Source organism: Gobio gobio (assembly GCF_949357685.1).
Source record: "Gobio gobio genome assembly, chromosome: 12".
Classification (NCBI taxonomy): Eukaryota; Metazoa; Chordata; class Actinopteri; order Cypriniformes; family Gobionidae; genus Gobio; species Gobio gobio.
Window position 1 is genome coordinate 7,653,277 of NC_137105.1, and position 16,547 is coordinate 7,669,823.

The 16,547-nt window shown below is 37.5% G+C and overlaps 1 protein-coding gene across 1 annotated transcript in view; it reads right to left on the reverse strand.

Annotated features, from left to right (window-relative positions):
• Positions 1–15,603, reverse strand: part of LOC307135350 (adhesion G-protein coupled receptor G6-like) — a 28,487-nt gene extending 12,884 nt beyond the window's left edge. The window contains exons 1-10 of the mRNA XM_079831702.1: positions 15,560–15,603; positions 14,795–15,043; positions 14,627–14,689; positions 14,033–14,101; positions 13,745–13,873; positions 1,524–1,562; positions 1,355–1,423; positions 1,017–1,194; positions 493–649; positions 238–378 (exon numbers count right to left, since the gene is read on the reverse strand). Of these exons, the coding sequence (XP_079687828.1) occupies positions 238–378; positions 493–649; positions 1,017–1,194; positions 1,355–1,423; positions 1,524–1,562; positions 13,745–13,873; positions 14,033–14,101; positions 14,627–14,689; positions 14,795–15,043; positions 15,560–15,599 (1,134 nt within the window). The 5' untranslated portion in view covers positions 15,600–15,603. The remainder of the gene's footprint in view (positions 1–237; positions 379–492; positions 650–1,016; positions 1,195–1,354; positions 1,424–1,523; positions 1,563–13,744; positions 13,874–14,032; positions 14,102–14,626; positions 14,690–14,794; positions 15,044–15,559) is intronic.
• Positions 15,604–16,547: the final 944 nt, after the last annotated feature.

Consider the following 16,547-nt stretch of genomic DNA (forward strand, 5'->3'; position numbering starts at 1 on the left):
TGCCTTCTGCTATGATGCACAAGGAGTTAAAATCATTTAAACACATAGTAAAACTTGACCAGGTCTAGTTTTCCAGGTTTAGCATGATAGAATCATCACTGAAAGTGCACTATAAACCTTTTGCAATATAAACATAACTCTATATATTGTATATGCATAAACTCTGTCAGTATGAAACAGGCCTAAGCTTACACATTTCCCTGCAAACAGGAATCCAAAAATCAAGTGTTTTTATACCTTTGACATGTTGGGAAATCTGAACACAGCCAGAAAAGTTATAGTTTTATTTTTATTTTTGTTGAACGCTTGCTGAGTGGCTTCCTTTGGAACAGTGAAGGCGTTGGGAAATTTTTTCAGTTCTGAAAAATCCTCTAAGACCTGTAAACATAAGGCGATTTCAGTGCTGAGGTACATTTTAAGAGAGGAACATTTTTATTACCACATTAGGCAAAGTTAAAAAGATGTGTATATGTTTGTCATTGTTACACTCACTTTGATGCCAGTTTCTGAAAGGATGAAAGCGGACTCCTTGATATCAGACTCGCTTTGAATTTTCTTTAAAACCCCTGTAACGCTACCGATGGATACAGATGCTACGGTCAAATTCTCCATTAAAGACACCAGACTGGAGAGATTTTGCATGACCGCACTGAAGAAGATACAAAATGATTTGTGTTTTTGTTATGATAATATCTCTGATATATGAGGTAACTAAAAATAAAATGGTACAATTTACAACCGTTGAGACTACAGTTACTACAGAGAGGGTTAGATAAATCCCCTGTGACAACTAGCCCCGGAGATAGAATTACTTAAAAATATAGAGTTTTTTTTTTTAAATTCTCATGTACATCCCTTAATTGTTTGCAATATTAAGTGCAGCGAGTTATGATGGAAACCTCTTGAATATGGTTATTAATTTTGCAATTTAAAATATTACCTGATTTGCCTATAATCAATATTATCTCTAAAAAAACTGATTAGACTTATATCACGTATTTAAAAAAAGTACTTACGCAGCTGCCCCAGCATCTATCGCTTTTGTTTGATTATTATTAAGTAGATTTGCCATTTCTGTGGGTACATTTTTGATGTATTCTATGTTTTGAAAAGGACTTCCACACTTAAAACATTTTGCAGTTTTATTATAGATCCCAATAGTGTTCATTTTACTTTCTTCACTTGCATTTTCACCTGTGTAAAAACATTAAGATGAAAAGTAAACAATTGAAGATAGAATGATTAAGATCAATATACAGCATTGTGATTAAATGGCACTTTTAGTCTGTTCAAAAAGTTATTAAAGCAGAAATGTCTGATTTAGAAAAAGAGGCATATTGAAACACATTCTTACTGCTACAGCTGGGATCATATTTTGCAATCTCACATGCCTTTGTGGGATTCAGGCAGGTCATATTACAATCTTAAATACACAACACAAACAATTATAGCATATACAGCATCTGATGACACTCTAATGCATATTGCACATAATATTTAGACATTGTAAGGATGATACTCACTCATGAATTCAAAATATGTTGGATGGGTCCAATCACAACCTATAATAAAGAGAACAAAAATATGCTTTATGCTCTATACCTGAACTGCAAAAGACCAATAAGTCTAAAAACTAAAATAAATAAAATCTAAATAACATTTTCAAACAAGAAACATTACAAACTTCAAAACTGTAATGATCCAAGGGAAAATCAGTATGTGGCGTTTAGGCTTTGTTTACGTGTTGTCATCAGTGTTGGGGAAAGTAACTTGCATGACAATGCTTTACAAGATCAAGTTACTCCCTAAAAAACTAATTGTGTTACTTGCTTGTTTGTTTTATAATAACAAAACAAAAAAAAGAAATGTTTTGGGCAAATGTCAAGGCCCTTTCACACCAAAAGTGAAATGTCGCAGGAGAAGAAAGTTCAACACTAACTTCAGCAAGAAAAAAAAGAAAGAAACACAAATGTGCTCATAAAGTCATTTTATTTATTAGTATGGTTAATATGAATAATTGAAGGTCAGCAGCAAAGACATTGAGACAGTGAGATTAAATACATAATGTATATTTATGTTATTAAACATATTTAATTATTGCAGTTTTGCGTAATATTCTGAGTTTGCATTTAACAGTTTTTATTAATTTTGAGGAATTCTGAATCTGTTTTTGTGCAAGCAAAACTGTTATAGCCAAATACTTTACTATAGCCTAACTGTAAAGTTCAAACATTATTAAAGATTGTGGCCCCATGACAACAAAATCAATCATAAACTTTATACAATAGATTGCTTAAAGGTCCCATGGCATGGCATTTTTCTATTATTTTAGAATGTTTCCTGAGGTATACTTATATTGTTAGTATGATTTTTACATCATAAAATGTCATAATTTAGAAATAAAAGGCATTTTTTCTATACTGATGTTTGCCCTGTGGCTGAATGCCCTGTTTCAAGAGGCGTGTCTGCTGTAGGGTTGCCACCCGTCCCGTAAAATACGGAATCGTCCCGTATTTACAAGCAAAATGACGCGTTCCGTATCAAACCAATACGGGACGCGATTTGTCCCGTATTTTACACAGGTCCACACATAGTTCAATAAACACATACGGATTTTGCAGTGTGGAGAATACTGATAGCAAATAAACAAATCAATTTCACAATAAGTAGTACAGGAGCTCATTTGTGCGTGATTGCGGGCTTTGTTGCCATAGCGGCGGAGTCTCGAGAACATGCGCTGTGCCAGTGTGCCTGAAAACTTGCGCGGTTTTTTAAAAAACATGTCGAGCTCGTGTCGCGTCCACCGTTTGAACGCAAGAGGATCTCCAGATATAGAACTGAATTAATATCAAAAAGGTATCAATGGGTCTGTCCAGTAACTCATGATGAACCTCAGGCCAACTGCACACTTTATGAGAAGCATTTCAGTGTCTCAGACTGACTGACTTTGGTGACAGACCGGTCTATGTGACACACACATCCGTGCTTCTAAAGGTAGGCCTATAGTTTTTTTTAATGGATAATATATTAATATAATATTCCAATACATTATCAGAGCTTGGCAGACATAATTATTATTTTTTAGACAGGTTAATTAATAGATTATAGCCTAATAAATGTTATTATTAATTTATAATTTAGCTAGGCTATATCATACATAATAAATAATCCTGTCATATAAAGTTTATGACATTTAAAAAATATTTAGATAAAAATGGGACAAATAATTACACGATAATATAGTCATACTTTAAGTAAATTATTCAAAGAAAATAAACATTTTTAAAATTCAAAAAAGTGATTAGGCCTACTGGTTCAGAATGACGGCTTAAAGGGACAGTTCACCCAAAAATGAAAATTCTGTCATCATTTATTCACCCTCAAGTTGTTCCAAACATGTATACATTTCTTTGTTATGTTGAACACATAGGAAGATTACTGTGGAAGTCAATGGTGCCCCCAAAGCAGCCTGGGTACAAACTTTCTTCAAAATATCTTCTTTTGTGTACAGCAGAACAAAGAAACTCATACAGGTTTGGACATCATGAGGCGTCATAAGTGCACCAAATAGACTAAGAGTTCTTTAGAATTAAATAAAATAATCAAATGTAAAATAATATAGCATGCATGTGTTCTGTTGCAAGTTCACGTACTTGATCTTATGTTTTCTTATGGTTTATTATTGAGCTGTCAAGTTGTTAAGGTTGAAATAATCATTTCATGACGTATTCTTTATTTCTTTCCTTTATGCAATTGTTTTTTAGGCTATTTTTTCCGGGGGGGGGGGGGGGGGGGGGGGGGGGGGTAGGGGTCGACGTGTCGTGAATGGGTGTCCCTTATTTTGCCACACTGAAGGTGGCAACCCTAGTCTGCTGTGAGACTTCAGTAAAAACGCCCACTGTTGTGATTGGCTGACATCGAAATGTGTATCAGATCTTGTAGCGGAGGGGGCGTGGTTTAACGAGGTCTACGAGGCACGAGCAGGCACGAGCTGCTGCCAGAGAGACGGATGGACCTGAGTTCACTTCTCATCAATTCATCGTCTCAGTTCAGTGAACTGTTGTAGTTACAGCATATACTTCAGGTTATTTGTTTATTTCTAGTCGGAGGGACTGTCACTCATGACAGAAAGTTAGTAACTTTAGTAAATTATGGATCAGCGCTGACTGGAGACGCGAACCGTTTAGAACGATTCAGTCCGATTTGATGAACTGATTCGGTTCACTAAAAAGAACCAGTTCAAAAGAATGATTCGTTCCTGAACCGGACATCACTAATGTACCAGAGACGGAGCGATTGCTAACAAAGTTATTTATAGTAACTACTGAGTTGTGAGAGCGCTGTCAGCGCAAGTTTATTGTGTTTGTATCTGAGAGTTCTGAATAAACACGAGTCCCAGTCACACCGAGTCTGTCTTCATCATTATTCTACCAACTTTGTAACACATGCAATGTACCATTACAGCTGTCGAGATGAACGAGTTACGAGTAAGTGTTGATTATAGCATAATTTTTTGATATTTTCCTATCATATGAAAAGTGTCAGTGACGCGCATTGAGTACACAGCGCAAACAAAGACACAGCGCAGAAATCGCATGTAATCCAGTTAATTGTGGGGCTAGGTTGGCTAGCCCGGATATGCTTAATCTCACGCCGCGTTTGGTGCCTCCGCTGTGGGCCAGATGCAGTACTGTGGGTCGGGGATGTTGAAGGCCGACCGGTCAATGCAACCCGAGCTTGGGCGTGCGTGAGGTTTATCTCTAAAGAGATGTGACTCTGCCGATGTTGAGCAGAAACTCACGACTGTATGCACATTTTCGATCAGATAGACGCGATGAGGACGTACAAAAACACTGACTCACAAGATAGAAAACACGAAAACACCGTTCTGTCGGGAGAGAGAGAAGCCGCTGCGTGTGCACGAATAATAAATAATTAGCTACACATCAGAAATCACTGATCACAGATCAGAAGGAACTGAAAAAAGACTTATGTTTTCATTTGTACATCCAAACACTGAGAAACTGCCAGCATTCACTCGTTCACAAGCCATGATCTCTCGAGGACAAATATAGCGCTTGCATGGGCGTGTCAGATTCTCTGGGCGGAGGAAAGGGAGGTAACCGTTCGTGTTATGACTTCATAACAGGAAAATTCCAGATCAGCAGGAGAATTCCAGGTCATTTTCTCAAAGGCAGAGAAAGACAGCCACAACTCGGTTTACACCGATCAAAATTTCTAGCCACTTGGGGACAATATTCAGGCTAGGGGAACTCATATTAATGTTGAAAAACCTCATAAAATGAAAATTTCATGCCATGGGACCTTTAAAATCAAACAGCTTTAAACATGAAAAACAGTGTCAGTGTCTCATTTCATCAGAAGTACAACTTTTTCTATAAAGCAGTTCTCCAAAGTGATCATGTTTTTACCTACGAGTGTCTGACCTCGACGTACACGGAATAAATAAACCAGAGAAGAGTTCCACGTGAAAGAAGGCGGAGCCTCCGCGCACACCTACATATTACGTAATTGCCATGGACCAATGGTAGTACAAAGGTGTTTAGCAGCCCTTTGGCAAGCCGTTTTGAACTCCTGAAACGAACACAAAATGTACTTTACTGCTGCCTCCCAATTCGCATATTTATACTATGACCTAAAAGTATGTCCTCTTTTTGTGAAGAAAACATACATACTTTTGAGTGTGTAGAAAAAGGACATAATACTTCGTCATCTTTCATGGACTCTGTTGCTTAGTTACGTGCATCCCATCACCGTTTAAACTGCCCTATCAATCATCGTCTCAATATAGTCATGTGCTGCATCCCAATTCGCATACTATCCGTCTTAAATAGTATGTCCCAATTCATAGTAGCTATGATGAAAAGAGTATTCCAAAGATACCCGGATGGTCTACTATTTCCAGATCGACGCACACTCTAACGGATAAAAAGTGTTAAAACAACTACAAATGGTTAAAGTTAAAATCCTCCATATTCATTTCAATTTATATGGACCGTATCGGAGAGAGATGTAGCATGTTGATTTGTGGGTCTTTAATGCAGAGACTCCTCTCATGTGTTTGCAGTTCGCAGTTGTGATTTTATAGGCCGATATGGCTAGAAACTATACTCTCATTCCTGCGTAATAATCAAGGAACTTTGCTGTCGTACCATGGGTGCAGCAGCGCAATGACATTACGCAGCGCCTGAAAATAGGCTAACTTCCTTCAACATAACCAACGTGACAACTTGCTTGCACAGGGAACGTGCAAGGGACTATGTTCAGACGCTGTGTAATATCATTGCGCCTCTACACCCATGGTATATAAATACATTTAGAATACCTTGATTAGCTTGCTCAGGTGTGTTTGATCAGGGTTGGAGCTAAACTCTGCAGGTCTACAACGTCACCAAGGCCCGCCCCGATTTGCCTGATGGGGCGCTACAGCAGTGAAAAGTGTGACATATCGTTCATAACTCATAAACCGTTATGAGTAGTCTTAAGTGTCTTAAATCATTGAAATCCTTGGCTCAAGATGGACAAAAGGCATGTCTTTGACCGTCACCAAAATTTTCGGGTATCTTTTGAAAAACCCACTTTTGAAAACTAGTCCTAGGTTTTTGGCTTGATCGGAACCAAACAAGTGCTACAGGATTCGCTGGAGTCCGATTGTCAATAATGGATATCGGAATGAGATATCACCAAACTCGACGCACCTATGTAAGAGCTATAACATGGAAAAACTTGAAAATGGCTATAACTACGCAACCCTAAAGGCCTGTACACACCGGGACGAATATCACGCGCGCTTATCGCAGCGTTTTTCGTGACGTTTTTCGGCGCGTCTTGAGTGTTCACACCCAAGCGATTTCCACTGGCGATGCGCCGAGTGAACGTGCACATTCAGTAGATGCGCTCCCGGTACACAAGGTGGTGCTGTGGTACTTTGCGCTTCTGACACTCGCTTGTCACACAAGAGAGAAGAGAGACAGTATTTACGTGCTTGCCAAAACTATAGACATATTATGCCAAAACCATTCACACACTTTTTGCTAATTGGCAAGCAGCATTAGCAGCTCATCTTCTTCTTTGTCTACTTACTACTTTTTTGTCGTATCAATGCGTGCTCGGCAAGACCGTTTTGTGCTTGAGCGCCACCAAGTCGTGTTTTACTGTAACTTCAGCAGCTCCAGGCAAGTGAATAAAAGCGCGGATCTCATTGGTCGGCCAGTTTTTAACGCGCCACGTCAAAATAAAAAAACTAACCCGAGGCGTTTTTTTTTAAATGACGCTTTTACGCCTGCCGTTTTGCGTGTCGGTGTGCACACTCACATTGGCGCCCTTTGTTTAGTCACGAGGCGTTAAACGTCGACGATAAACGCGCGCGAAAATCTTCCCGGTGTAAACAGGCCTCAAGTCTGAGTGACTTTAAAATTGGCATGCGGTGTCTTCGTCCAAGGTGCCAAGACTGCCTTTGAGTAGTCAGTTGAGTAGGCCTATTGTAATACTCGAGTCCGGTCCGGTCCGGTCCATGCTATTAAACGGGCCATGTGGCAGACCGGCAGCCTCTGCTCTCTCTGTCGCTCATGAGCGCGGACACACGCACTTCATATAATAATATAATCATTTAAATTGCTAAACAAAAGTTAAATAATAATCTTGATTAATTATTATTAAAAAATTATTATAATTAAGTTTTATTAAAGGAGGATTTTAAAAGAATGATTTTGGCACAGTGGCGCCCCCCTCCCATGTGGTGCCCCTATGCACTGCATATACTGCATTTTTGCGCCACTGTATTTACACACAACGCCTCTGCACCTATTTCTCTCAACATGGGGACAAGATAGGTGTCAGTCAATAATGGGAAAATTAAAAAAAGTAACTTGCATTACTTATTTAAAAAAGTAACTCAAATATTTTGTTGTAAAAGTAGTTCGTTACTTTACTCATTACTTGAAAAAAGTAATCTGATTACGTAACTCACGTCACTTGTAATGTGTTACTACCCCCAACACTGATTACGATATGTATATATGCAGAGCTGGGTAGATTACATGACAAAAATTAACGTAATCCATTACATTACATATTTAAAGCTGCTGTCCGTAACTTTTTTTGTGTTCAAGATTTACAAAAATTATATAATGAGAATGTACAACATGAATCCATTTTCCAAACCGTGTTTTTGTCTTACCCTGAATCATTATGGTACACTTATAATAAGTGTTTATATTGGGACTGTAAGGATCGGTTTTGGTGCTAAGACAAAAGCTGAGATACACACCCCAGCAATTGAACAATAAAAGTCACTAATCTTGAGAGAAGATCTCACAGAAACTGTGTGACAACACCCTGACTAACATTTCTCCCTCCTCCCCAGTTTGCCCTCTCCTTGCCCTGTTTTCAAGTCACCAAATGCAGATATACCAGTGATGATGTATCTTGTAAATCTATTGTTTTATCCCTTTCATGTTTGATGTCTTTTTAAAGGTCCCGTTTTTCGTGTTTTTTTGAAGCTTTGATTGTGTTTACAGTGTGCAATATAACATGTGTTCATGTTTCGCGTGTAAAAAAACACAATTTACTTATCTGTATACTGCTGTTTTCACTGTCCTCAAAACGGCTTGAAAGATTTCCCTGTTCTATGAAGTAGAGGTCTTCACGGGTCCAAAAATTCATACCCGAACCCGAAGAGACCCGTAATGTGCTTAACGGAACCGACCCGGACCCGTCTATTATTTCAAAAGCTGGACCCGGACCCGTGAAGATCCGAGAAATGCCAAAAACGTAGTACCCGGAACCGACCTGGACCCGTCTATTATTTAAAAGCTGGAACCGAACCCGGCGTGAAGACACAGACCCGACTGGACCCGTTTGTCACATATTCCACAATAACTGATATTAACAAGTCAATAAACAAGTTATGAAAAATATAACTTTTTGTCTTACCTAGCCGTCGTCTCCCTTCCTTGTAACGTTACTTGTGATTCATTACATCCTTGCCAAAAAGTTAAATCCATGTTATTCCTCTCTTGTTATTCCAAGCATGCTTAATTCACTCATCATTTCAGCTTTAAAAGTCCACTTTATGTCACGGTGACGGATGACAAATGCGTCTTTGCAGATTTGCATTTCGACTCGAGTTAACTCGCATAATAACTTTGACTGTTTGCCTTTTTGAACTGTCCGTAACTTCGTCAATCACAGCGGAAGCTCGGGTTGCCATAGAAATGACACGGGCTTGATACTGCACATGCGCGGTGGCTGGAGCAACCTAAATATGAGCTTTTTTACGCAATTTGAGCATCATAGAAAACATTTGTGACAGTTCAACTGAGATTTTGTTGCTGATTTTAAATATATTATTTAAATATAATTTCAAATCAAACTTCAACAGTGCGTCACACGTAGACAGCACTTACTTTTTTCTCATGTTTGTCCACAATATGCATGAAGGATGCCCGGACAGAAGAGGTGCCCGTGGGTTTAACTTCTTTATATTCGTTGTTTTTTAGCTTTTTTCACACATCACTCATGAAGGTAACCATTATTATTACCGTGCGCTTGCAGAGAGAGAGAGAGAGAGAGAGAGAGAGAGAGAGAGAGAGAGAGAGAGAGAGAGAGAGAGAGAGAGAGAGCGAGCGCGTGAGGCGAGCGAGCAAGAGAGAGAGAGATCGCTCGTGTTTTTCTTCTTTCTTTTTTTTAAACCTTATTTCCCGGCTCACACTTTTCTTATCCTAATTTTACAGTTGCAAGTTACAAAAAACACACAAGCAGTGCTGACTGACTCTGATCACGGGCAGGTGTTCTCCGAGTCCGGATCGACTCGGGTATTGCACACAATGTTAAACAGACCCGGGACCCGTAGTAATAGATTGGGACCCGACCCGGACCCGGCTGATCATTTAAAATATAGACCCGAACCCGTACGGGTCCCGGGTCGGGTCCCGGGTCCACGGGTCTCGGGGGCTCCGTGAAGACCTCTACTATGAAGTCCCTCCTTCAGAAATACGTAACGAGTTCTGATTGTGCCAGCGGTTCCCGTGTTGTTATTCGACAGCAGCTTAGGGCACGCAGAGCGCACGTTACCGGAAAGGTCACGCCTCTCACCATAACGGGGATGCATGCGCTCAATGATCTCTAAGTACAGCGTCCCTGGGAAAGCCAAACAAAGGTGACTTGACTCCGGGATGAAAATAACAGCGTCTCGACGACATGGCGACAAACAAACTATACGAACGCAACACTTCCTCTTCTCCACGCGGGAGCAGCAAGACCACGCCCCCTTTTTCGCGTGTTCTTGTGGGCGGAGGTTAGTCGACATACTGCTCTACTGACGTAATTAAAGCAGGAAATACCAGGATGTAGTCCTAACCGGCCGTTCGCTGTAGGCTTTGAAAGGGAACTTCTGTTAAATAAAATATCTCGCTTGGCATTGAACTTTGAGCTTTATAATTTTACAGGTATTATAAATGCTTTAACAGCAACATTACACACTAACTAAAGTTTGAAAAATGGGATCACGAAGAACAGGACCTTTAAAGGTCTCGGTGCGAATGGTAAAATGGTCTCAGTTTCACTGCAGTCACTAGTAGTATTAGAAAGATTGAAAACTAATGAGAATTCAGGAGTCTCTTCAAAGATATCTGATCCACTACCCCAAAACCAGGTGGTTGTGTTGCAAATATTTACAACCCTTTTGTTCTAGTTGGAGTATTTAAGGGAGGGTAACCTAACTCTAGGGGGGAACATTCTGTAGTCAGAACCCCCATGTGGTGCTGGGTCAGTGTCTTTGAGACACTGACCCAAACTGCATGTATTGTGAGCCAATTTGATCTACATGATGACTCTTTTAAATTATTTTCATATTGCTTTGCAATTGTGTTTTATGTTTTTACGCTGATCAGTTGTGTACCATGGATTCTTGTTTACTTATTTACTTTTCCTGTCTGGCCAAAATAAATGTTAATCTTGATTTATCTTGTATGATTCTGAAATCATTATTCTAGTATGGATCGATGTATACTCCTTTATTACCGCAAAATCTAGGGTTATGATAGATCACACCGATGACGCCACGACTGAAGCATGGGGCGCAGCGTGCGCGATATTCCGATTTCTGACTATCGCTGGAATGGCAAATTGCAGTTCGTGAATATTACTAAAATTACACTTTTTGTTGAGTGAGCATGTGCAACCACTTAAAGGTAAAATATTCACTCTGCATCCTCTGACTAATTACAGAAGTAACCATTTTGTGCCCGTGAACGCGTGTCCGGAAGCGTCTTGTTTCTCTGCGATATTGGGTCTCTCCATGAACGAATATGATAACTAGGAAGATACACAGAAAATCAACGATCTAAATTAAATCGCAACTAATCGTAAAATCAGCTGATAAACTCTAAATGTAGCACACTTTATGGCGTTACTTAAAATTGGAGTCAGATAAAATTATTAATGGAGTCAGATTTAAAATGAGATATCAATAAATTAAGAGAACTTCACCGAAAGGCTGAAAAGGCTTACACGCAGAATTCCTTTTGACCAAGCCATTAGCATCCGGTTTTTGGGCTAAATGGATGGAAGCTTACTGGACAATTTCAGACCAGACTGGTAGGGACTGTTGTGGAGGAGCACAGTCCCTGCGTTACTCGCCATAGACATAAACAGAGAGAAGTAGCTCCGGCTGCAATGTTCTTCCGCAAGACGCATGCAGTTCTGTTTGTTAACCGCTAGAACGCAAAAAATTACGGACTGCACAGTGCAGCTTTAAGGAAATATAATCTGGCAACTTTTGGATTACTTTTAGATTATTTTTGACCTGATAACATGTAATCATGTAATCAATAAAAAAGAAAACTGTATTCTGAATATTTTTAATATAATCAAATTAAAAGTACTTAATTTTTGGTATCTAATAACGTAATCCAGATTGCACTGCCGTTCAAAAGATTATGATCGGTACGATTTTTTAAATGTTTTTAGAAGAAGTCTTTTATGCTCACCAAGGCTGCATTTATTTGATTAAAAATAGAAAAACTGTAATATTGTGAAATATTTATTTATATTATTAAAATGTAAATAACTTTTCTATTTGAATATATTTTAAAATGCAACTTATTTCAGTGATCAAAGCTGAATTTTCAGCATCATTACTCCAGTCTTCAGTGTCACATGATCCTTCAGAAATCATTCTGATATGAGGATTTGCTGTTCAAGAAACATTTATGATTATTATCAATGTTGAAAACAGTAAAAAAAAAATCTTTAGGATTCTTTGATGAATAGAAAGTTCAAAAGAACAGTATATCTGAAATAGAAAGCTTTTGCAACATTGTACTACTGTTCAAAAGTTTTGGGTCAGTAAAAATGTATTTATTTATTTTTTGGGGAAAATAATTTAAAGAAATTAATACATTTATTCAACAACGATGCATTAAATTGATCAAAAGACAGTAAAGACATTTATAATGTTACAAAAGATTCAAGTGAATGCTGTTCTTTTGAACTTTCTATTCATCTAAGAATCCTGAATTTTTTTTTTGCACAACTGCTTTTATCACTGATAATAATTATAAATGATTTTTGAGCAGCATCATATTAGAATGATTTCTGAAGGATCATGTGACACTGAAGACTGGAGGAATGATGCTGAAAATTCAGCTTTGATCACAGAAATAAATTACACTTTAAAATATATTCAAACAGAAAACAGTTATTTTACATTTTAACAATATTACTGTTTTGTTTTTTTTGTTTTTTTATAAGATAATTGCAGCCTTGGTGAGCATATGAGACCTTTCATAAAAACATTAAAAATCTTACTAATCAAAAACTTTTGAATGACAGTGCACATTTTCATTATCATAATCTGAAGACCACACATAATCTGAATCTGAAGACCACGGGGGGGAAACAATCAAACCGTCTCCATTGACTTTGTATTTCGTGAGGCTGCCTCCTTGTCATTTTTGACTTATAAGAAAAAACAGAACAATGTATAAAAGCTGATATGTGACAAAGTGTACAGCAAACAAGCTAAACAAAACCCAGAACCAAAAACCCAGAAGTTTTTATAAGATGTTGACCCAAAAGAAGAGCGTTTAAGGACACAAAAGTGGATACAGGCCATTGAGACAGAGCACGAGAGGTGAGAAGTACACCCACTAGAGGGGAACGTAATCAGCGACAGGAAATAAAATATATAAAACTGACATTTGACTAAACAGTGACAAAATGTTTACTGCACACATACTGAGTGTCAGGATCTCAAAATTCACCCGTTCTTCCTGCTGATGCTTCACGTCTTATTGCCTGTCTCCACTTTTGTCTCCTTAAACGCTCGTTTTTTGGGGTCAACAGCTTATAAAAACTTAATTCTGTGTTTATTAGCTTGTTTGCTGTACACCTTGTCACATAGCAGCTTTTAGACATTGTTCTATTTAAGTCAGAAATGACAAGGAGGCAGCCTAACACAATACAAAGTCAATGGAGAGCGTTGGATTGTTTAAACTGCTGTTTAAACACTAAATTGATTAGTCTGCTATGAGTGAGAGATGGAGAGGAGGAGCGCTGCCCTCTATTCAATTTTCCGTTTCACTTGGAAATACGTCACAGCACTGAAATAAAATCAGTTGCAACTTCGGGTTCACTGGGATTTTAAACCCTTGTTATTGTACATTTCTAAAAACATATAAAAAAATAAATATAAGGAAAATGAAATATATACTTTATTTACCTCCTGCAGTCCAGTTTGTCCAAGTGTAATTTTTGCAGTACCCTTCTATTAAGCATACAAACGTAGGTATAATTGATCTGCTTATGTTGAGTTGGTATGGTGCGTGTTTAGATAAACTCACACCCAAATCTGCAAAACAACAGGGTAGAAAACAACGTTACTCAGGGGTCAAAATATACTACAAATCGTATGATTTCCTAAAGAACATCCACAGGTTTTCATTATGGATAGTGGTGCTAAGCAGCTCATACAAAAAACCAAGACAAGAAAGTCTACTTTCAGACCCACCGCTGCTGTTTGTTTGGTCAGTATCATTGGCTTCAAATGAAAAAATAGTGAAGTTGGATAGTTTCCCGTCTGCTGAAAGACAAAAAAAAAAACCCTTTAAAAAATAATTTTAAAGTGGCCAATAAAAAAAACAATTCACAATGATTGAAGTAGTATGCACGGCCTTTGACTTCCCGAGTTTCCATCCTACACTATTAAAAGGAAAGGCTCCGTCAGATGCTCACGCTTCATAGAAGATTTTAGGGGTTCCCATCATGGGATCATTTTATGGACTTAAGAGTGTACATTTTTTTCTTTTTCAATAATCCATTAAATATATACGTCACAATACGGAACAAAAGATTTGTCCATTTCATTGCAACTTTGCATCGACCACTGCAAACTTTAAAGTATGTTTAGTAAATGAGATTTGATTGATTCATGAAATTGAGGTTTTAAAAATGGCTCTAGTCCTATTATACACTGTTAACGGCACTCTTTGTTTTGGAGATGAAAACATGCCAAACAAAATACATTTTGAGGAATGATTATACATGTATGCAGAAAGTTTCTCTCTTTAATATGCTGTTTAGGCCACGTTTGATTTCTCCTCACCTGACAATCCAGAAGAACCGCAATTAATATCAAATTGGCCCTGTGATGTGTTCAAGCAATCACCTATTTAAAGGACAAATGAAAGGCCACCAAAAGGTAACTTTTATGTTAAATAATAGAAATAGTTACCCACTGTATTCACTATTTTACATTCCCCTTTGAAATCACCTTTTTTCTGAATGTATCCCATGAAACCATCTGTGCCGAGTATAAAGATGTCCTCATCATAATTAATGTTGGACTGAGTTAAGGACATTATGTCCTTAAGAGGACAAACACATTTCTTTTTCTTCTCACAGCGTTTTTCCCAATCGTTTGCAGATATGCAGAAGCAGGCAGATAAAATGAGCAGGAGACTACAGATGTTCAACTTCATCCCTGACATGATCTCCAGGTTCCTCAAAAACATCTGAAGAGCTGCAAGAAGAAAAGTGTAAAACATGAAATATACTTTTTTTATTTTTTTTGTGTGCGTGTTGCTTATAGACAATAAGAACAAACAAGAACAAGAGTTGTCTAAAATATACACATTTTGGTCAAATCCCTGACAGGAGTTTTTTTTTATTTATTTATTTAAGTTTTTGCATTGCCAATGTCTAATAAGATTAAAAGACCAGAATGATTTGTGTTATCCTTTGAAAAAGAACTATCCCAAACACAGAGAATAAAACATCACATTCTCGAATACAGTGTTGTATAAAATGGAGTCAAATGCCATAGACCTGTAATAAAAACAACAAATTAACTCCCAATTCCAGTGCACTGAGGTACATTTACATTTTTAATTCAAAATTATTAACAAAAAAATAGATAAAGCAATACCTTCAAAAGTATACCAGCGTAAAACAAAGCATAAAATCCATTGCTGATTTGCTTCGTGTTATTTTAAGTTTTATTTTCCCTCTTATAAGATAACTGAAACAAACCTCTTACCTGGTGAAGAGACGTTGAGTCTTTCCAGAGACTGTATCATTTCATCAGATATAGATGGAGCTTCATTTTGCATGTAGCATTTCCTCCCTCCGGCTGTGGTTTTCTGTTTTTGTTAACCACATCTCTTCATGCAAACCAGCTAATGGAGAACACTGGGAAGAGCTGGCATACAGTACTAGATGATTATATAGCAAGCAAAGAGTTTCGGCAGGCTTTCCAGAGTTAATGTAATAAAGTTGAGGTTTATATGCAACTGGACAATGAAGCACAAGAGAGCAGGCATCATTATATGAACATAAGCATCAATAAACATTATAAATAAGGTGATACAGTAAAATATAAATACAAAGATGTAAAATAGACACAAGTCATGGATTTTAAATCTTGTAGTCTTATGTTATATGTTATATGAATGATTAATGAAAATAACAGTGGTTTGATATCTTGGTATGTTATTTGACATTTTTCTGTTTTGTGAAAAAGATGATTGTTTACATTATTATATTATATATATATAAATATAAATAATATATATATATATTCAACTTTTTTTGTAGTCAGCACATTTAAAATGTGCTTATAAGGAAATTGACTTTCAAGTAACTTAGGATGTGGTTTGCTTTAATTCTTTTATTTTTTGTCTTATGAAATTGTATCAATAGGATTTTAAATCAAGGAACTGTTTCATAGTTTGTAACTTTTACATTATACTTACTGTGACTAACTGTGACCTTTTCTCTCAAGTTGTGGTTAAAAGTATAATTTGACATCACTGACATGTATACCACAAAAGATCAGTACATCTGATGGCCACGAATAACAGAGATAAAATCTCAGTCTTACAAACACAAACATGCCCCTGACGCTCAACAAAAAATTAATAAATAGAAGCCATTGTTCATATCATGCTCAGTAGTTCATCTGTTTAACAAATGAGGTGTTTTGACAGATGACGTCAGCCCAACAAATGCAAACTTGTGAGTTTACG